Below are 21,759 nucleotides of genomic sequence, written 5' to 3'. Positions count from 1 at the left end.
CATCTATCTGCCAGGCCGGGGACTTTTCAATCGACCTGTTACATTCACACTTTATATAACATAGACTAATTTTGTCCCATTATGTTTTTTTTAGTACGCACTGACCCATAGAAGTGGTCGTTCGGTAGACCACTGGCTGGACAGGTCCGAAGATAGGTATGGATCCCAACTAGTCAACGACATCAAGTCTCTACTTAAGGTCCTCGTACTTTACATTCCCCTGCCCATCTTTTGGGCGTTGTACGACCAACAAGGTTCCGGCTGGACCTTCCAAGCAGTGAGAATGAATGGTTCACTGGGATTCTATACAATTCTGCCGGACCAGATGCAGGTAGGTACCTCATAATAAACTCCAGGCATCGCCATTAATTAAGGTTACTGTTTAGGTTGTTAATCCCTTGCTGATTCTGGCTTTCATCCCCTTGTTTACTTACTGGATCTATCCACTATTAGCTAAATGTCACCTGCTGAAGACGCCCCTGCAGAGGATGTGTTGCGGCGGGTTCCTGGCGGCAGCCGCATTCGCCATTTCTGCTGGAGTCTCAATGGCGTTAGAATCAACTTATCCCGTGCTGCCCCAAGCTGGTGAAGCCCAAGTTCGGATATACGACACATCAAATTCACATGATTCGTAAGTTACCAGTACTACTTCATAAGTTCATGTTGAGCGACTCAAAATATTAGGTCTATGAGAAAATAATCCACATAGCAATCAAAAGGACCTAAATCTGCCCGAACGGCGTAGAACTTAGCATAGAGTGGTTAAATACTGCTTATGTTGCTACAAACGATTTTATAGTCTATTCAAAATAGTAGTGACACACGCGACCTGTCAAAACGTCGCAATATTGCCGCAGCAACTCTGAGTTTTAGTACATTTTGGCTCATATAATTGGCAACATATAAGAAAATTCTAATATAAATCAAATAATGAAACAAAAATGTTATGTAGTATAATTTATATTACCATTATAGTACATCTGATGCATATCGATGAACTTAAAAAAACAATTAATTATACAGCCACAATAATTTATAGGTTAAAGTTGTTCACACTAGTATCTGTAGAGTTCTAGGCCCTTTTTTTATGTAATGGTTTCCCCGAAACGGCTTGATCCAACTATTTAACAATTGTATATCTGAGTAATATATTTTACTTTCATCAGAAAGCATATTTATGTTTTACGCTTAGTTCTTGTTTCTTTCGATGCAATATTACTATATTTTATTTCTCTTTAGTTTGTCCTGTTACTACCTGTATACATCTTTCTTGATAAAACTACATTTAATCACTGCATTCTCCTTCATGCATTTGCCATATCTGCAAAACAGTCATACATTTTAACAAAGCGTTCATGTATGTTCTGAACAATAACACACATGCTCTTAAAGCTTTCACACTCTATAATACTATTTCCTACAATTAAAGTATATTAACTGTATACTGACCTTTAGTTGTTTCCTCTTTCATCACCCTGTCTTGATAATTGTCAGCATTGAATCATAAACCAACATTCCTAAAGTCTTATTCAATCATTGCCACTTTCAGAAACACTAATCATGTTTATAACTAAGCTGTTTATTTCCAATCTATCAACAACTTGCTCAAGATTCTACCATTTATCAATTTCTTCTTCAATGTGTCTGATCGAGCTCACACAAACCGAAGGTCGACAGTGCCTCTTTCTGTAAATCCAGACGGTTCTGGTTTGAATATCCTCCCCGACCTGAATGTCTATTGCAATAATTCTTTGCAATACCCCATATCAACTATATACAGAGATAGGCTCTTTCGGTTATATGTTCGAACAGCATTCTATCTCTTTTTAAATAGAACCAAATAAGAAGGCTAACATTTTCTGACTTTAAAACGAATTTACAACTTTCGATAGACACTTATTAATCAGATGTGTCACTACTGTTTTGAACAGACTATAGTTCTACGTCGAGAGTATTACATAAAACGCCAATTAGAATAGCGTGACGTCATGATTTCGTAGACATTTCGTCCTCATTTCTGCTCGTACTATTCGAACCACTTATCACGATGTTTCGTAGTTATATTAAGTACTGCATGTAATGTGATTCACTTTAAAAAAAGTATTAATTAATTAATTAAAAAGTATTAATCAAAACTAGTGATTGCCCTGTGGTCGATATTCGACCACAATTTATTAAGGCAATTCTGTTTCACTAATAATACAGTAATGAAAATAATTTTATTTTTTTTATTAATCTCTTAGAACTCCAATAATCTGCCTGTGGGCAAAAAGTATTTTAATATGATTTCCATCATACAATATAATTGTACTGACACGTAAAAGATAGATCCAGTAATTTAAATCTAATAAATATTCTACAGACTATTCTAACTTATACTAAAGGCTATTATAACTTATTCTATAGATCATTATACCTCACTCTATGTGTCTATTAATCAGTTCAAATGGAGTAGGCGTTTGAGCCTAACACTTTACTCTCATCGCGCAATGTCATATAGTCCCATATTTTATAACACTAATCGTTACACATCTTATTATTTATCATTGCTTTAAAGTGTTTACAAATTAACTGTTAATAATTCATGATTTTTTCTATTTGTACTATATCTTCCATCTATGCGAATTATGTAGCTTCGAATTTAGCAGCAAGTATAGCTTCTTCAAATCAAGTCAGCTAACGCCGTTATACACTGAATAACGTAATAGTACCGAAAGAACAACTGTTATTTTATATAGAGGAATCTATATAAACCATCGATTTTAACAAATAGGTCGGATTGTTTGACAGTTATTTACATTGACCTCGCATTTTCATCAATAGATATCGCTTATAAAATACATACAGGCAACTAATTAAATTAGTTTCCTACTACTAAATGTATAAAAAAGGGAGATTCATTGAAGAGAGAGAGAGAGAGAGAGAGAGAGAGAGAGAGAGACTTCCATGTAAGTCTTGCTATATCAAGTAATAAAAAACTAAAATTAATATAATTATTTTAAAATAATTTATTTTACACTTAAATACTACCTAAAGATAGAGCAATATGCCATGATCACCAATAAGAGCGAATTACGTCAGCACTCAGTGACGAATGCTATAGAAATATTGGAAGCAGCAAAATATCTATATATACATATAACATTATTTTAAAAAAATGTATTTCAATTAATTCAATCAACTTAATATACTTTTAAACCTGAAACGGTCTATATATACGATATTCCCCATATATAAATTTAATTCAATAATCTAACAACAGTGCGAACTGAAACATAACACTTTTTAACATTATGGTGGCTGCGCCATTATCTTCAATTATAACATTTAGTTTTTAGGTTTAGGTTTAAACTAGTTTTAATAGAGTTTACAAATATTTTTTTTAGGTTTACTTTCGTCAATAATAACACCCAGTACCAAGTTGACTCAGGATATTTCATGGGAACATTTAAGATTGATAACGAGGAGGTATGGTAATTTTTCAAATACATTAATACATTTCTATATTTGGAATACACTCATATACAAAATTCACTAATAAATAAATAATTATTGACTAATCTCATTCGGTCATCAAGTTTTAACAAGAACATTGTCCTGCAAGAAGAAATCTTAGTCTGCTTGTTCCAGTTTATTCAAACTATTTGTCTATTCAAAGTATCATTGAGTACCTCCTACATGCTAAAGTACATTTCACTAAACAGCTTGTAGTACACTAGTTCTTATTAAAAGAAGTAGTACTCTTATCAAAAACTCTTGAATATGAACCTTATAATGTCAAAATCGCGACCAATTTAACATACTGATAAAAAGTAATTCCTGGACATAATACATCCCTAACGTTTTAATTTTTTTATTTGCAGCTGAAATTTCAGTTTGACTCCAATGTTATAGTTAATTTTGCTGTTACCCAGAAAACTGCTTATGGAATATTTTTTACATCAAAGGGAGGACAAACATATATTGATAATGTAGACAAAAGTGACGATGGATATCCTTTAATAAGGTAAATATAAAAACCACACAGTTCTCATAAGTAACAGAACAAAAAAATTGACATTGATTAATTAATTTAAAACTCAACTAATTATAATAATGCATAACTAAAAAACTTTTTTTACTACTCAGTAAAATTTTTATTTAAAATTCGCCTTTAACTTTCTCTGATTTTCAATATAATGTTTTTTCTACTGTGTGAAAACTTGAATACTTATCAAACCACCTGTGTAGATCTTATGAAAAACCAAAAGCATAACATTGCACTGATCACCAGCACCTTCACCATAACTAAAGCAACAAATAATACTGTGATTTGATAATGTCTTTAAATTAGATGACCATTAAATTCCATGAAACTTCACTCCAGGAACATAACAAGAGTTAAAATTGCATAACTCCCTATATTATGGGCCATTAGCACCCATTATGGGCCATTAGGAAGCAACATAAACTTCAATGTTCTATATCGAATAGGAATCAAACAATCCCTCCTCAAATATTGTATAAACTTAAAACAAATCTAAGAATTTGGATGTAACGATCTTTCTTATAGGCACATCAAATTTTTGTTTTAAGACAGAAACTACAAAATATTTTCAATTTCAACTCATTATTCAACAATATTTTTTTACTACTCCAATCTAGAAATTCCCATGATTTATTATTATTTATTTTTATGAATTGTTTTCGGCGTAATCTTCCCTTATATGCGTGAACATATCAAATGAACATGTACAGCTTGTAACGGACACAAAATCTATTTTCTAAAAAAAAGAAAAAAAAATCTAACATATCAATTGAAAACTCTCAAAGTTAACTAACACAAAACATTTTTATGCAGCTTAACAAAGATTTTACATAAAATTTATTAAGAGTATTTCTACCAGAAAGACATTAACATCATCCAGGCACCTTCGCCATAATTGATCATAAAAATGTAATCCAAGAAATACATCAAGTAGGTAAATCATGACCATAAACGTAAAAACTTCTTCCCTAGGTTAAATATTTATGAACCTGCAATTTTTTCCATAATATTGGAAGAACATATAGTTTAGTAATCATTTTTCCCCAATGATATATTCTATTTTAGGGTTCTAGCCTACGATCAATCCACTTCATTTGTCTTGCAGCATTCCAAGCAGAACGTAGAAATTGAAGCTGGTAACTTTAATTTAACTAGCTTATCATACACTGGTAGTTATAAACTCGGAGACACACAATTTGATGTGGACTTGGGAGGCACTTACACTATAACCATCGATAAGGTAGGAGGAATTTTTGGATAACAACGGCTGCAGAACCAAAATAACATATTTGTTTCAAGAACAATGATGTGAAGGTGAGGACTATCACCAAACCAAATAGCGTTCACATTCTGTGGCTGCTACCTCAGTATTTCGTTATTACCGCTGCAGAGATCATGTTCTCCATCACCGGCCTGGAGTTTTCGTATTCGCAAGCGCCGTCCACCATGAAGTCCGTATTGCAAGCCCTGTTCCTGCTCACCACCGCATTCGGCAACCTGATAATCGTCCTTATCGAATCAGCAAAAATATTCGAAAAACAGGTACTTAATCAACAAGAATTCTTAACCAAATATAAAGAGCGTCGTTTTATTTTCCATTTCAGTCAAACGATTTCTTCTTATACACGGGATTGATGTTGGTGGATATGCTGGTATTCATGTGGCTGGCCATCCGTTACAAGTACGTCACCAATGACGACCAGGAATCCAGTAGCGAGTCCGATGAACTTAATACCACGCAAGAAAATGGGAAACTCAACGGCATAGATAATCCGGCTCTTAAGCAGTGATATATCCTATTAATAGTTATTGTTAATAAATTATATTATTTTAAATTTTGATGTTTAAATTTCCTCTCCCATTTCCTTTACATAAAAAAAAAATACAATGTACCAAAAAAGTACATTAAAAATCTAGTTGATTAAAGTCTGAAAATTTGTCAGCGACATCTACAGTGGATTCAAAAAAGTATATCTCCGTTCGCCATCTAACCAAATATACTAGAACTAGCACAGACCATTACAGGTTTCTGTAATCTGGAAAATTAATACACAATCCGTATACCCAGCACCTTCGCCATATCAGCATGCTTAAATAAAAAAATTTAAGAAAATTTAAGTTTTATATCTACAACAATTTTAACAAAACTTGATTTTATGATTTAAGCTAAAAAACGAAAAGTATCTTCAGAAATAGCTGACTTTATTTATGTCTATATTCGATAATCAATTTTATTCTACCGTCATCAAAAATTCATAGAACTTTGTCAAAATAAAGTAATATGACTGAATTTTAGGGAAAAATTAAATCGGTATCAGGAGCATACGAGAGCGAGGAGATGATTTTGTTTACGTTATCAGCTCCTCGTTAAATATAAAATTTCCTTCACCTAAAAGTCAAGAATCCATTTACACGGAGTAGGTGGAAACAATACCTCCTCGATACTTCTATGTTCCTAATGAAAATCTGAGAATTTCTACAAAATCATTTTATGTTGTCGACAATATTTTTACTCGAAAAATATAATCATGTATCAGGAGCATACGAATGCGAGGAGATTAATTTGTTTACATTTTCAGCCTTGACACCAATTTTAATTTACCTTTTGTAAAAATATAATGAATCTATCTACCACGCAGTAGATATCAAAAATACCTCCTCGATACTTCTATGTTCCTAATGAAAATCTGAGAATTTTCTACAAAATCATTTTATGTTGTCGACGAAATTTTTACCCGAAAAATATAATCATGTATCAGGAGCATACGAATGGGAGGAGATTAATTTGTTTACATTTTCAGCCTTGACATCAATTTTAATTTACCTTTTGTAAAAATGTAATGAATCTATCTACCCCGGAGTAGATATCAAAAATACCTCCTCTATACTTCTATGTTCCTAATGAAAATCTGAAAATCTCGACGGAAGATTTTGATAAATAATACCTGCAAAGTTTGAAGAAAAATTAAATCTGTATCAGTAGCATACGAGAGCGAAAAGGTGCTTTTGTTTACGTTTTCAGCTCTTCGTCAAATTTAAAAATTGCCTTCACCTCAAAGTCAAGAATTGTATATTCGGAGGATGAAATAAAATACCTCCCCTACACTTCTATATTCCTAATAAAAATCAGAAAATTTCAACACAATCAACGGATTTCAATAGAATTTTTAGAGAAAAATATTTATTTTTTCATCTAGATGTTCTGATGATTTATAAAAATATTTGTTTAACTGCACATCTATATGTTTGAATGGTTTATGCATTGAGCGTGGCGCCATCTAGTGTTATTCAGTTGAAATTCGATTTGGCCCTTATACAGGTTTCTGTAATTTGAACTGGACCTGGTTTGCGGATATCTGTAAAATAGTAGGTTAGTTCAAGCGAAATTGCATAGATGTCCCCATCTACAAAATACATATTTCATAAATTTGAAAGGTACGTAATGAAACAAAATACTTTTAGAACATATTTTATTATAATTAAGATTTTATTAAGACATCTTTTCATTTAATAACTTTAAAGTAAAGGACATAATAAAATATTTTTAGGCTTAAGATATGTTATTATTAAACTAAATGTTGACTATTACCGGGAATTTTAATATTTAACTGTTGAAATGGAGCTTAATATAGTCTTTATAGAGAATTGAAAATATAGTTTTCTTCAGTCTCAATGTAATTAATATTTTATTCTATTTCTTTCATTTTTTCTTTAGGTTATGAGGGAATCACTATATTTTGAGAAATAATTTGACAATTCCGGATATCCTCAACCAATACTAAAAAACACACTGTGTATAAGATATTTAAAAGAATTTCTTTACAGTTATCTTCACTTGAACTAGTGAGCTTCCGGTGCCTCTCACTAGTGGGCGGTAACAACCGACCTGGTAAAACAAAACATTACGGAGGTTTAATATCGACTATAAATATTACTAGTGCTCAATATTCATTTGTAGAAAATAGTAGCTTTTGTTTTTTGCTTTCTAAAATCCCACATATTTTATCAGGACTTATCGATTTGGATATTAATATCTCAGTTACTACTATCAAATGTTTAAAGCATAATCGATATTTCTTATAACTATCGATAATAATGATCATTAAAACTACTGTTTGAGCGCCATCTATGTGTTTGGTTTATAATTATATACGATTGACAGATAATCTATGTTTATACAATATATTTATTTATTTTATATTTTTGTAAAATATGGATAAACCACGGCCTTGTGGCTGCAAAGGGCGTAGAACTTGTCTGATCTGTGAAGCGGATTTCCAGATCCTCCAAGATGTTTATGTTTTGGATCCGAATGCTAGTACCTATGTGTTCTGTCCGTATTGTAATCTTTGTTTTCCGGGCTGGGATATGAACTTATATAAAAAACATCCGAACCATGAAGGACAGCCAATAAAATGTCCTGGTGTTTATGTTCATCTGGAATTCCTATCTAACGAAGAACATGACGACTTAATTGAATCAATAGATCGTATTCCTTGGGACTTGTCTCAAAGTGGACGAAGGAAACAGAATTATGGCCCAAAATGTAATTTCAGGAAACGAAAGTTACGAATGGGGAATTTCTCGGGATTCCCGTTCTGTACAAAGTTTATTCAAGACAAATTTTTAAGCGTCCCAATCATGGAAGGTTTCCAGACAATCGAACAATGTTCATTGGAGTATGACCCAAAAAAAGGAGCTTCCATCGATCCTCATGTTGACGATTGTTGGATTTGGGGTGAAAGGGTGGTGACTGTAAATCTTTTAAGTGACTCTGTGTTGACATTGACTTTTAATCAAAAACCTGATAAATATAATATTGATTTAGTATCTACATATAGGCGCATATTAGACCACAATGGTAAATTTATCATAAATACCGATAATTGGGATAGTTTCCATGTGGATTTTATAAAACCAGAAACAGTGTATCCAATAATCCGAGTACCTATGCCGCGGAACTCATTAATAGTAATGTATGGTAATGCCAGATATAATTATGAACATAGAGTGTTGAGAGAAGATATTACTGAAAGAAGAGTGTGCCTGGCATACCGAGAATTTACACCTCCGTATCTTGAAGGAGGGGAATTTTATGAAGAAGGAAAACCAGTGATTCAAAAAGCTAAACATTTCTTTGAAACAGACTGTGAATACCCATCTACCTAAGCTATAAATAGAATACATATGATGACTTGGTCATTTTCATTTGTACTATTGATAAAGTGAAGTTAAAATGAAGATTTTCTGGCTCTTATATTTCTTCAGTTTTATCTTTTTAATGTCTGAAGTTGCTTGTTACAAATCAGGTAATATTTAAATATGTAGTAGTACTTAAATCAGCATCAATATCCTAAGTTTTATTAAACTTCTTTCATTATATAGTATCTAACAAGCAAGTTTTTGTACCTATCGACCCAGTTGGAATCATGAATCGTAGACCCATAAAAACTTGGATTCAGTCATTGAATAATCTTAAATCCCATAAGAAATTATTTTAATGATAACTAAACGGAAAACCTTTATTTTGTATAGATTTTTAACTGTTTATTAATAAATATATTAAAAAGAATTTATATATATGTAAATAATCGTAATATGTTAAAAATGTTTATTAATTAATAAATGTATTTAATGAATATATTGTTTTATTTTTTCAATATAACTTTTACAGTAAAGCTTTGATTTCTACTGGAGTATTGAAACTTTCATAAAATTTTTAATGAGATTTAAATAAAGTATATGTGTTAAAATATGGGATAATTTCAAAATCTTTTGATATCAAGTATAAACATATTTAATTTTCCTCAAATTACAAAAATATTGGCTAAATATAAAGCCGAATTATAGCTTCCTATTGATCGTTTGTATATTATAGTGGTTTGCAGAAAGCTTTTTATAATATAGTTTAATATTAAATTGAAAAGCCTACGAAAGTAAAAAAGTATGCTCAGCTATATTCTTAGAGTTAGCACAAGCATTCGATAAGGTTTGATATGAAGGCCTTGTTCATAAACTACAGAAAATGTTAGCAAAACAACACACCGAACTATTAAAATCGTACATTACAACCAGAATGTTTAGAGTCAAACAAGAAGAAGCTTACTCTAAAATAAAAGAAGCTAAAGCAGATGTACTACAAGGAAGTGTACTGGGGTCAATGCTTTAGTTACTCTATATTTGTGATATACTACAAATGAAGAATATTCCGCCCTACATTTGCTGGTGATAGTGCGATTGTAGCTGTATAGGAGACAATAGTGAAGAAGCCTCACGAAAATTACAGAAGGCAAGTGACAATCTAAATAATTGGACAGTACAAGCACCAATAATACTAAATAATATTATCATTCCATATAGCAACAACGCTAAATATTTTGATGCAAAACTTCACTGGAAGCAACATATAAAAAAGAAAAGAAAAGAACTGGAATGGAAATATAGGAAAATGTACTGGCTAATTGGAAGAAAATCACAATCATCACTACATAATAAATTATTATTATATAAGGAAATACTGAAACCAATATGGACATACGGAGTTCAATTACGGGGATGTTCTGCAAAGAATAACATAAAGAAAATACAAAATTTTCAGAACAAAATCTTGAGAGGTATTGTGGGCGCACTCAAATACTATAAGACCGATTACCTACATCGAGACCTTCAGATACCCACAGTCAGTCAAGAAATCAAGAGAATTGCAAGGGGCATGAGGAAAGACTCCATTCTCATGAGAATATCGAAGTATTACAGCTTTTGGATACCACCAGAACAATACACAAACTCAATAGAATCAAACCATCTGATCTTGTGTAGTGAGGTGCATATAATAAAAAATATAGCATTGACATATATAAACATTATTTAACCAGAGACTGAGATGGGCCGATGGGTACTTCTAGTTATATACCTAGATTTAAGTTATCATAACAAACAATTGACAAATTGTAGGTTAGTCGGAAACGACTAGTAACAATGTAATAATTAAATAATAAAAAAAAGTTAACGGAAATACAAAAGAAATAAAGAATGAACTTGGATTAAAGCATACTTAGACTACACAGATATAGATAATACATTAAATTTTTTCTCAAATACAATATAATTATGAAATGCTGAAAGATCCTGATATAAAATAGGATTATTAAAAAATTAAAATATGGTCTTCCTATGTGAGTCTTTGTACTAAAAAATACAGTAAACTAGAATAATTGTCATATAGTATATAGGATTATTGGTACTAAAGCTGATTTTTTTATTTTGGGCTAAAATATAATATTTTAATGAAATGGTGACAGAAAACTAAATACAATAGAATTTTTGAAAAACGGAAATATAGTTATTCCTAATCGAATCTTTGCACTTAAAATTGTAGTAAGCTAGAATAACTGTCATGTAATATAGTAGTTTATTATATATTAATTATTCAATTTTCGTTATAATATTATTGCGAAATAATGAATTAAATTGGGATAAAATATAGTTAGAAGGCAAAGCTATAGATATTTATACTGAATAATTTCTATATTGTGTTTCATTAGTTTCTATGATGATGATGTGTTCTAGAACAATGTTAATTTAATTTTTCTTAAAGAAATGGCGAATGCGCGTGAAATCAAAGGAAACTGGGAATCGGAAATATGGGGCCTTATCCAAGTCCTTGTACTTGATAAATATATATATTTTCCATTTGTTTTATACAGATTACTCTTAAAAAATACAAATACACTGTCTTAAATATCTCCTAAGTAAATCTGAATAAACGCGGAACTATTTTCAAACAAAAGTTATATGTCTCTCGTCGCTAGCGTTCTCATCTTGAATATATATATCTACAAAAAAATCAATCTATTTATCACAATAATTAAGGCTTTTTACCCCCCAAATACTCTTGCATACCACAAGACTCTCGCTCAACAGAAACCCACCGAGTCTCAGCAGTTGCACAACGATGAAACCGAAAAACACTTATTAGCTACGCGTCGTGTTTCAAAAATAGAGATATGTCTTCAAACTGTTTCGTTCGTTTTTTTGTAAAATGATACTGATACATAGATTGATGCCATTACGAAACAATCAAAGCCCGAAGAAAGAAAACATGATGGTGCTCTTCGTTTGATTCTAACATATTAGTTTCTTGTTTTGTTCGTCATTTGGATTACATTAAGCGCAAAATTCCCCTGAACTTTAAGTGAACGTAAAAACTGTTTGGAGTTATGTGTGGTATCCAAACTGGTGATCATTATGGTGCCAGACAATCTGGAGACCACATATATTGGAAGACTTCGCTATTTAAAAAAATATCTAGTTTGATTTCTTCGTTGCATGTCCCTAAGGAAGAAAATATTGATAAGAGTGAATTGAAGCGCGTTATTTTTCTTTTATAACTTATGTTATGTATATAACAAATTGACTAAAATTTGACCATAGAGTTTTGTCTTTGTTTTTGTTCTTTGTCGTTGGTCCACTTTAAATTGAATCATTTCCTAGTGTATGATACAGATAGTTGGCACTTCATCGACCGGTACGTGTTGTGTGGGACTACGTCGTTTGTCATCTCGTCGATATCAAGGCCATACATGTTGTTCGTTGTGAATATCTTTTCCTATCTACATGGTTTTATGTCTGGAACCGGCTGCGAAGTCGCCTTTCTTCATCTCGTACGATCTGAGCCTTTTCCTCACCGTGGGCACCGTCAGGCAGTCCGACACTTCGTCCTCTCGATCCCGATCGTTCCTAAAACAAAACTATCGTGAATCCCGGAGGAGGTATGAGGGGGGAGACTCGTACCTGCTCTCCACGCGACTCAGTCTCTGTTTGAGCTTCGCCTGACTCGCGGAGAACTCGGCCAGGAGTCGGGCCAGTCGAGACTGGAGATTCTCCACCGTGCTCTCCAGCTTTTTGATCGAGTCCTCCATGGAATGTTGGGTATCTTTGGCTCGTTTGAACACGTCTTCGTCTAGAAGGCCGTCCTTTCGAAGTAGTTGACAGCCGCGTTCTATCAGGGTTGCTTTAGCCTAGAAATATTAGAAATGTTAATTAAGAGTCACTGCTTGCATGTATTTTGATCGGAGATATATATTGGTGAATTTGAATGAATAAGTAGCAATGTAAACAACTTAACCTAAATGTTAAGTATATACATATGCTAATCGTAGATCGCTCAACATTTTTCGATATTTATTTCTATTATTCTTTGATTTGAAGAAATCAACAAGACTTATTGGATGAAAACTTAGCTCAAAGAACTTCCAGGAAGCTTAGCTTGTCGATAGCTAGCCTGTTTTCAACAGGAAATCATTTTGATTACAATTTTCTTTCAAAAATGCCTTTTTAAAGTGAAAAAATCATAAGGATAAAATCTTATTGTCTAATATGGAAAGAAAAAGAAACCTGGCATTTTTAATTGTTATGTAAGTTGAAAACAAATATCCACCCATACAAAATATTTTTTCAAACCGTATGTAAAATATTCAGGTTGTGCAAACAATTTCGTTTTTTTTTTTTCATGTTTTCAATGTGAATCTATTCATATAATTTTGAAATACTAATCAAGGTTTTTATAATATAGGTGCCTTTTGGATCGAAGGGATTATGGAACTTTTCTGATAAAATTACAATTTCGCCACTGTAAAGTGTTTGCGATCTATGAGCAAAAAAGTTGGTTGAAAAAAGTGATTTTTATATACGTTTAGGTTCCGAGAATGACTCCGTTTAGATTCGTTTCAGTCGTCTTTCACAAATGCAAACTAGGTTTTTTTCTTTTCACTGCTAATTCATGTGCAGTCCAAGTGTTGAGCTTCTATTGACATCCAGTAATTAATGTAAATGCGTTCTATGGTTTTGTGGTAAGAATAAGATAACATCGACTTTTGGCGATTGGTCAGTCAGGACATGGTGATGAATCACCATATCATTTTCGATGAGCCAGCTCTGAATTGTTCGTTTTCTGGAAGAAGAAGAAGTTTTCCGAATATATATTACTATAAAGCCATTATTATAAAAAACCGAAACTAATTTTCCCCCAAATGTATAAATTACTGGTACCATTTATAATGTAAAGTCACAGCTAACGCACGGCATATAATTTATGACGTCAGTAGGTTACTGTCAGCCGGTTTGTAACCTCCAATTATTACCACTGTTTTGAATAATTAGAAGAAAAAATTCGTTCTCAGTTATGTTACATTTTTAAAAACTACATTTGGCAGTATATTCGACGTCACCTCTAGCATGCATTGGCTGTTTCATTGGAAGGACAATAGATCAGGTCACGTCATATAATTTGTAAAAAGAACTGTTATAATAATGTCCAATGAATTGTTTAAAAAAATATCTTAAGAGTGTTCAGTTTCAAGTCTAACTAGTCAGTAAAAGTGGCTGTTTATATACATAACTGTATCTAACAGTTTATTAATTTGTTGGTTTGTTTTTAAATAAATATACATCATAATATTTGGAAATAATGGGGAACGCTCGTGGTGCAAATAAAGTGCACTAAAAGTTTTAAAACTCTTAGATCATTCTGCGTTTGGGTCAGTTTTCGACAGTAATAATAGAGGATTTAATAAGGTGTTCCATTTATATCCATCCAAACCAATCCATTTTCTCATGAAGCCAATTTTTATCTTGCCACGTGGACTAAACTCGCTTCTTTTTAATACTAGATGTAAAAACGTTATTTTATTTATTATTTCCCAACAATCCTTCTGATAAATGATCTTTTTACTGAGTTGCTATTGATAAAAATAAGATTTTAGATGGGAAAAAAGTCCAACCATTTAAAAATAAAAGAGAATCTCGATCGATCCTGGAGCCCCTAACTGGTTCGTTTGACGTGTTCCTGCTGCACAAACAATAATTCGCATCTCAAATCAAGCGAAAAATTGGACAAAAGTGATTTTGCTTTGTTAGAGTGATTCTGTTCGACCCAATCGATAACAGATTTACATATATTTTCCAGATAAAACATTAAGAAATTAGTTTCATTTTAATTCCTTCACCATTTTGACAGTATGTTAAAGAAGCAATTAAATTATTTAAAACATTATAAAACCTGATATGGTTTTAGGTGCTTGCATGTATTTATATCAGCGATACCTCTTGGAAAATGTGAAGTATGAACGTAAACAACTGTTCATGAACCTAAGCTAACTGTTAAATACGAACGTTATTGTCCAACAGGTATTGCCATTCATTCTATTACAACTTCCTTGGTCCTCCAGATCGTTCCTTGTCATTAACATCAAATTCACCATTTTAAATCACTAAAACTAAAAGTTAGTGATGGGTTTCGGCAGTTGATTTGTTTAAAACAAACAACATTAATGAATGTAAGATGCAATTGAATGTTTCATGATATACAATGCGTCTTTATACATTGAATAGATCAACAATGCTAAATTGAAAACTGTTATTTTTTGTAGAGAAATGTTTTTTATTACTCTTCGTAGTTTCACAATCTGACCAGAAGGCATTATGTATTTGTAATGTTGATAATATATTATATATTATATATGGCACGTAGAAAATCACTTCATTAAGTGATCTGTTAAAAATACCATTTTAATTAATTAATTTTATTCTAAAGTCTATATTTGTTCAACAATCACAGCGAATGGTGTTAGACGTTTTAATCTGTTACTGTTACTTCGCATATTTAGCTGATTAGCAAGTACATTGGGATGTACTGACACTCTTTCGAAGTATTTCACACAAACACGCTGAATTACACTCGTTATAGGTTCTAGAGGAATATCGCGTTGTATCACTTCATTTGAAACATGGTACGAAGCATCAACAATGGCACGCAACACTTTATTTTGGAACCATTGTATGATGGATATATTAGACTTGCTAACGGTTCCCCATAGTTGGATTGCAAATGACCAAATAGGTTTGAGTAACTCTAGGCTGCCGATAGGTCAATATATTTGGTAAAGTTTGAGTCCAAGTCGTTACCGTTTCTTCTACGGAGAGTAAAAGTTATATGACCGGATTCTGTTTCCTTGGCTTTTATACGTTATCTTTTCAGCCACTTTTGTATTTGATTTATGTGTGTTATAAATTAATTGATACTATGGCTGGATCTTCACGAGAGGCTAAGACTGTCGTGTCGTCTGCGTATGTTGCCACAGTGCTTATTTTTGTTGTCGGTAGATCGGCTGTGTACAGAAGATATACTACTGGACCCAGTACACTACTATAAACACTATGGCGTGGCGTTTAGGGCCATATTTATTTTGTTGACAAGTCTATGCACGCACTTGTTTAATTTCTCTATGCTTATTACTAAACCCAAATTGGTGTTCTGGAATGACCTTTCTTTTTTCTATTATACAATTGTGCCTCTTTCTGTACAGTTTCTCAAAAACTTTTAAGATTATCGGTAATAAACTTATAGGCCGGTAGGAGGTGACATCTTTTCGTGTTTTCCCTGGTTTGAGAATCATTATTATTTGAGCTATTTTCCAGATGCTAGTTCATAATAAGCATTAAATATGAATGTTAGTAATTTCACGCCCTTCTCTGATAGTTCCTGTAATATTTTCCCGGTTATTAAATCATATCCAGGTGTATTTTTAGAACTAATCTCTTTGATTATCATTGAATTATCATTGAATGGTGATTTTTTATGTGGTAAATTCATGTGAAATGGCGAATTTAGGAAGCTAGTAATTTTATTTTCGTCATTTTGAGATAGCTCAGACGGGAAGGGTTTAAATACATTTTTTAACTACTTTGAAAAGATGTCGGCCTTTTCTTAATTGCCTCCAGCTCAATTATTTTTATATATTTTAATAGGAGGGTTATGCTGCTGGGACCTTTTGAGTTTTCGTGTTGCAATGAACAATGAATAATCTGTAAAGTTAGTTGGTGTCACATTTTCTAAGTATTCCTGAACGCATTGGTTTTGTTAATATTGAATAATCTCTTTCAGCTCTTTTATTGCTTTATTAAATTTTCTTTTGATTTTCTTTTTCTGATGCTTCAATCCCAATAACTGTTTTTCGAGGATTACCATGGTTACTCATAGGAAAGTTTCGAAAGAAATTAAGCACCCCTTTAATTTGAAAAATGTTAAGCACCAGGCCATGACGTAATGGGAGAGATTCTTAAAAGACTCCAAATAAGACCCTTGGTTAAATTAAGCAACATGTTTAATGCTTGCGTTAGGTTAACCTATGTACTAGATGCATGAAAAACTGCTGTAGTCATAATTATTTATTTATTTATTTTCAGTTATGGTCAAACTATTTCATAAATTGATTGTGAAACCCCACAAACCTCGAGCAAAGAATGCTGATGCCATCACAACAGTTTCATTTCAGGAATGCCTCCTTAATAATTGACAACTTAATAAGTAACAGATCAATTGAAAAGTCTCCAGCCTGGCACATAGATGGCGCTACTAGCATTAAATCCATATGTTTTTTAGTTAGCTCTAACCCCCAAAAGAGGCGTGTATAAATTTGACAGCTGTCGGATCATTAGTTTATGAATTATAATATTTTGAGCGAAGCAACTTTTGTTATTGTCAAAAAAAATGGATAAAAAGGAATTTCGCGTGTTGATAAAATATTGCTTTTTGAAGGGAAAAATACAGTTGAAGCAAAAACTTGGCTTGATGCCGAGTTTCCGGACACCCCAGGAAAATCAAGAGTCAAGGATTGGTATGCTAGGTTTAGACGTGGTGAAACGAGCACCGAAGACGGTGAACGCAGTGGACGCCCAAAAGAGGTTGTTACCGACGAAAACATTTAAAAAATCCAAAAAATAATTTTGAATAACCATAGATTGATATTGAATGAAATAGCAGACACTCTAAAGATATCAACTGAACGTGTACATCATATCATTCACGAATATTTGGGTATGAGAAAGCTCTGTGCAAAGAAGGTGCCGCGCGAGCTCACTTTTAACCAAAAACAACGACGAGTTGATGATTCGGAGTAGTGTTTGAAGTTAATAAAGCGTAATAAATCCGAGTTTTCACGTCGATATGTGACAATGGATGAAACACGGCTCCATCGTTTCACTTTGAAGTCCAATCGACAGTCATCCGAGTGGACTGAACACGATGAACTCGCTCCAAAGCGTGAAAAAACGCAACAGTCGACTGACAAGGTTATGGCGTCTGTATTATGTTCTCGGATCTCAAAAGAATGATCGCTGGGAAGAAATTTTCGTCGAATGAATAGGTGATCGCCGAAACTGAGACCTATTTTGAAGGAAAGGACAAATCGTACTACAAATGGTATCGAAAAGTTGGAGGGTCGCTATAATCAGTCTATTACCTTTGAAGGGAATTATGTTGAATAAAAAAAATTAATAATGAAAATAATAATAAAAAATGTGTTTTACTATGGTAGGCTGGGGACTTTTCAATTGACCTGTTACATCGAATTACAGGTGTAATTGAAAAATCTCTAGGAAATAAAAGAGAGAGCTCTGTTGTCTTTCTTGAGGTTGCACAAGCTTTTGACAGAGTACGATATGACAGTATCCTCTATAAAATAAAATCATTTATCCCTAAGCATTTCTACCAGCTAGTTGCGATGAACTCAACATCAAGTTCAGGAAAATGTATTAATTGCTCTGCCGAAACTTAGATCTATCAACTTACAACAAGCTTATCTTATACCAGCTGATACTGAGACCAGTGTGGAGCTATGGAATTCAGCTGTGGGGCTACGCCAGTGACTCCAAAATAAGGTGCTGAGTAAGTGATTGAGTGTAATTGTTTGTTAGTAGGTTAGGTCAGATTAAAGTTAATTGTTAGTTGTATACTGTGTTGAGCCACCTTTTGATTTTAAAATAGCTGCAACTCTTCGTGGAATAGGTTGTGTTTAGGATAGTTTCCAACGAGATGAATATTCGCCAATTGATTCAATGATGTTGGAGATGGAAATCAACTCTCCAGTTGCTCTAAAACTCTTCAGGAGGGTTCAATTATGTTGCGATCTGGCAATTGTACTGTACTGGAATAATGATTGATAATATTCTGATGTTTTTCAAACCAAAAGCGAAGCACTTTGACTGTAAGTATGAGCGCATTATCATGTTATTATGGCAGTATTGGCAGCAATATGTTAATCATGATAAGAACCTAATCACTGAAGATGTCGACATATTCATTCACAGCAATCCGGCTAGTGAATAAGAGGACTAATTGAATACTATGATATTGCCGTCCAAATAATCACGGAACCTCCGCCATGTTTGACTGTAAGAAGCACGCAGTCCAAATCGTACGCTTCTTTTGATGGTCTTCATATATAAACCCAACCATTCGCACGAAACAATGTAAATGATGATTCATTGGACCATACCACATTCTTCCAATCATCACGTGTTCAAATTTTATCAAGTGATTAAGATTAAGTGTTCGCAGTTTAGCGTTGGTTTCCGTTATAAAAGGTTCCGATCGTAGATCCAAATGGTCTTCAAAAAATTCAAAAATAAATCAACAAAGTTATCAACGAAGGATCACCTCCATCATTACCCTCACCCTCCAAAGTCAATCGCCTCCATTCTATACTGATTAATCTTGATGATTAAAGTCTTGCTCTACAAGTTGTTAATCAGATGAGTCACCTTGTACGGATCAAACAGCTGGTATCAGTTTGTCGGGCCTGAACAGGTGGATAAACTTTTAAGTTTAAAACGAAACTCTCAGGCAGCCTCGGATTTCAACATCAAAGCCTAGGGTTCTTGTGCCCCAGTAATACACCTTCTTAAATTCAATTTGAAATCAGCTATGAAACAGCTGGTAAACCAGGTCATAAAAATGCAGTTTTATGGAACTTCTACTATATATTTTTTGCCGAAATAATGTTACCTAAGTGAGTAGATGTGCTCACTTAGTTAACAATTCAAATTATCAAATTTCAGATTTCAAATTTCTTATATATACCAGGTGTACCGGAAAGTCATTACCGGTTTTTCTAATAGATGTCGTTAGGTTTAAGTATGCAGTATTATGACTTGACACATATGTCATGTTATTCTACTGACAGAAAGTTTTATAGTGATACATGTAATATTTTTCGAAAGTAACACAGTTATATATTTTTTCCTCTGAAAATGTTAAGTTTCGTATCTGAAAATGTGCATTACGTTTCTTATTTAATCAAAAGAAAAAAGCCGCTGAAAGTCATCGTTTGCTGGTAGAGATGTAATGCCTTGTTTCAAAAATTCAAAAGAGGTGATTTCGATGTTTAAGACAAAGAATGTTCTGGTACGTCGAAAGAGTTAGAAGCTCCGAAACTGCCAGAGTTATTGGATGAAGACGCGACCCAAACTCAAAAACACTTGGTAGAATGCGCTAAATATGACCCAAGAAACGATTAACGAGTGATTATGAGCATTAGAGAGAAAATTCAAAAGATGGGAGGATGGATCCCATATTCAGAGGTATGAACGGAAGCCATTTCTGCATCGAATAGTGACTTTAAAAACTCTAAGCCCAAAAAAACATGGTTATCATCTGGCGATGCCGGCCGATCGACTCCAACACCAAATCGTTTTGATAGATAAGACAGTGCTCTGTGTTTGGTGGGCCCAAAGTGGTGTGATGTATTATGAACTGTTGAAACCTGTTGAAATAGTAAATAATAATCGCTACCGACAACAAATGATCAATTTAAATCATGCTTTGATCAAAATACGTCAAGACACAGTAAAGTGGTTTTACCGCACGATAACTCGCCAGCTCATAAAGCAAAACCGGCCAAGGAAGCGTTGAAAGCACTTGGATGTGACATACTATTGCACCCGCCGTACTCTCCACACCTTGCCCCGTCCGACTGAATCAAAATTTCGCATCAATGGGACGCGCGTTTGAAGATCAACACTTCGCCAAATTCGAAGGGGCAAGGAAGTGGCTCAATGAATGGTTCTGCTCAATGGACAAAGAGTTTTTTTGGGATGGCATCCATAAATTGCCTGAAAGATGGGTAAGATGTATAGAATCAAGTGGTCAACGCTTTGAATAAATAAATGTTTCCTTTTTTTTGAAAATTACGTAGTTTTTTTTTCGAAAAAACCTATAATGACTTTCCGGTATACGTATTTTGAATGGAGCTATTTTCAGAACTGGGTGGGTGTCTCTTTATTACCCTCCGAAGTATCTTAACGTCGCGCGTTTGTTTAAAAAAAGTCCAATCGCCCTAACAATAAATAAAACCCTCCTTTCCGACTCTAAAAATAGTGGCGTTCAAAAACAAATGACGGATACGAAAGCAATCATCAGGGCGGCTGGGTTTATTTATCGTCGGACCGGCCGGCGGCCCCAGCCGGTGCTGCAACTGGACTCCGCGACGGACAAACAAATAAACATCCATCGCAGCGTCGCCTCATACCTCGGGATAGTCGGCCAGCGCCACCAGGAGATCGTCCTTGGCCAGGCAAAAGAGGTCGGAGTAGCCCAGGGAACGTACGTTGGCGGTGCGACGGTTGCCGGTTCGGTTTCCTGCGATGTCCAGCACGCTCACCTGCAAGACAAACGGTTTTAATTGCTGTCACTGAACGGAGATGGGTGTTCGTTTAAACGAACGAGAAAGGTCTTTGTCGGAACATAATAACACTGGATTCATTCGGTATATCTCTTTTGGCATGTAATTTTAATAGCGTTTGTTGCCATGCAATAATATCCAAATTATATATATATATATATATATATATATATATATATTTAAGTGGTTTGTTCAATATCTGTGACATAGAAA

The 21,759-nt window shown here is 33.5% G+C and overlaps 3 protein-coding genes across 6 annotated transcripts in view; 2 read left to right on the top strand and 1 right to left on the bottom strand.

Annotated features, from left to right (window-relative positions):
- LOC143203932 (peptide transporter family 1) overlaps window positions 1–5,862 on the top strand; it is a 100,751-nt gene extending 94,889 nt beyond the window's left edge. For both annotated transcript variants that reach the window (XM_076416262.1, XM_076416263.1), the window contains 7 exons: window positions 95–331; window positions 387–631; window positions 3,387–3,468; window positions 3,864–4,006; window positions 5,093–5,267; window positions 5,327–5,569; window positions 5,632–5,862. In XM_076416262.1, the coding sequence (XP_076272377.1) occupies window positions 95–331; window positions 387–631; window positions 3,387–3,468; window positions 3,864–4,006; window positions 5,093–5,267; window positions 5,327–5,569; window positions 5,632–5,817 (1,311 nt within the window). In that variant the 3' untranslated portion in view covers window positions 5,818–5,862. The remainder of the gene's footprint in view (window positions 1–94; window positions 332–386; window positions 632–3,386; window positions 3,469–3,863; window positions 4,007–5,092; window positions 5,268–5,326; window positions 5,570–5,631) is intronic.
- A 2,304-nt stretch (window positions 5,863–8,166) lies between these two features.
- On the top strand, window positions 8,167–9,666 carry LOC143203930 (alpha-ketoglutarate-dependent dioxygenase alkB homolog 4). Its single transcript, XM_076416260.1, has one exon. It carries the CDS (start codon window positions 8,240–8,242, stop codon window positions 9,194–9,196), a length of 957 nt encoding a protein of 318 aa, XP_076272375.1. The 5' UTR covers window positions 8,167–8,239; the 3' UTR covers window positions 9,197–9,666.
- Window positions 9,667–11,696: 2,030 nt separating this feature from the next.
- CngA (Cyclic nucleotide-gated ion channel subunit A) overlaps window positions 11,697–21,759 on the bottom strand; it is a 195,868-nt gene continuing 185,805 nt past the window's right edge. For all 3 annotated transcript variants that reach the window (XM_076416227.1, XM_076416228.1, XM_076416229.1), the window contains 3 exons: window positions 21,394–21,525; window positions 12,821–13,047; window positions 11,697–12,766 (listed from right to left, as the gene is read on the bottom strand). In XM_076416227.1, coding sequence (XP_076272342.1) covers window positions 12,640–12,766; window positions 12,821–13,047; window positions 21,394–21,525 — 486 coding nt within the window. In that variant the 3' untranslated portion in view covers window positions 11,697–12,639. The remainder of the gene's footprint in view (window positions 12,767–12,820; window positions 13,048–21,393; window positions 21,526–21,759) is intronic.

This window comes from Rhynchophorus ferrugineus, unplaced genomic scaffold (genome assembly GCF_030347505.1).
Source record: "Rhynchophorus ferrugineus isolate W39M unplaced genomic scaffold, kcgeb_rfMv2 rfM10, whole genome shotgun sequence".
NCBI classification, from domain to species: domain Eukaryota; kingdom Metazoa; phylum Arthropoda; class Insecta; order Coleoptera; family Curculionidae; genus Rhynchophorus; species Rhynchophorus ferrugineus.
This window is presented reverse-complemented; position numbering and strand designations above follow the sequence as displayed.

Coding starts and splice junctions, on each gene's coding strand:
- LOC143203930 (XM_076416260.1), top strand. CDS start 8,240: ATGGATAAACCACGGCCTTGTGGCTGCAAAGGGCGTAGAACTTGTCTG.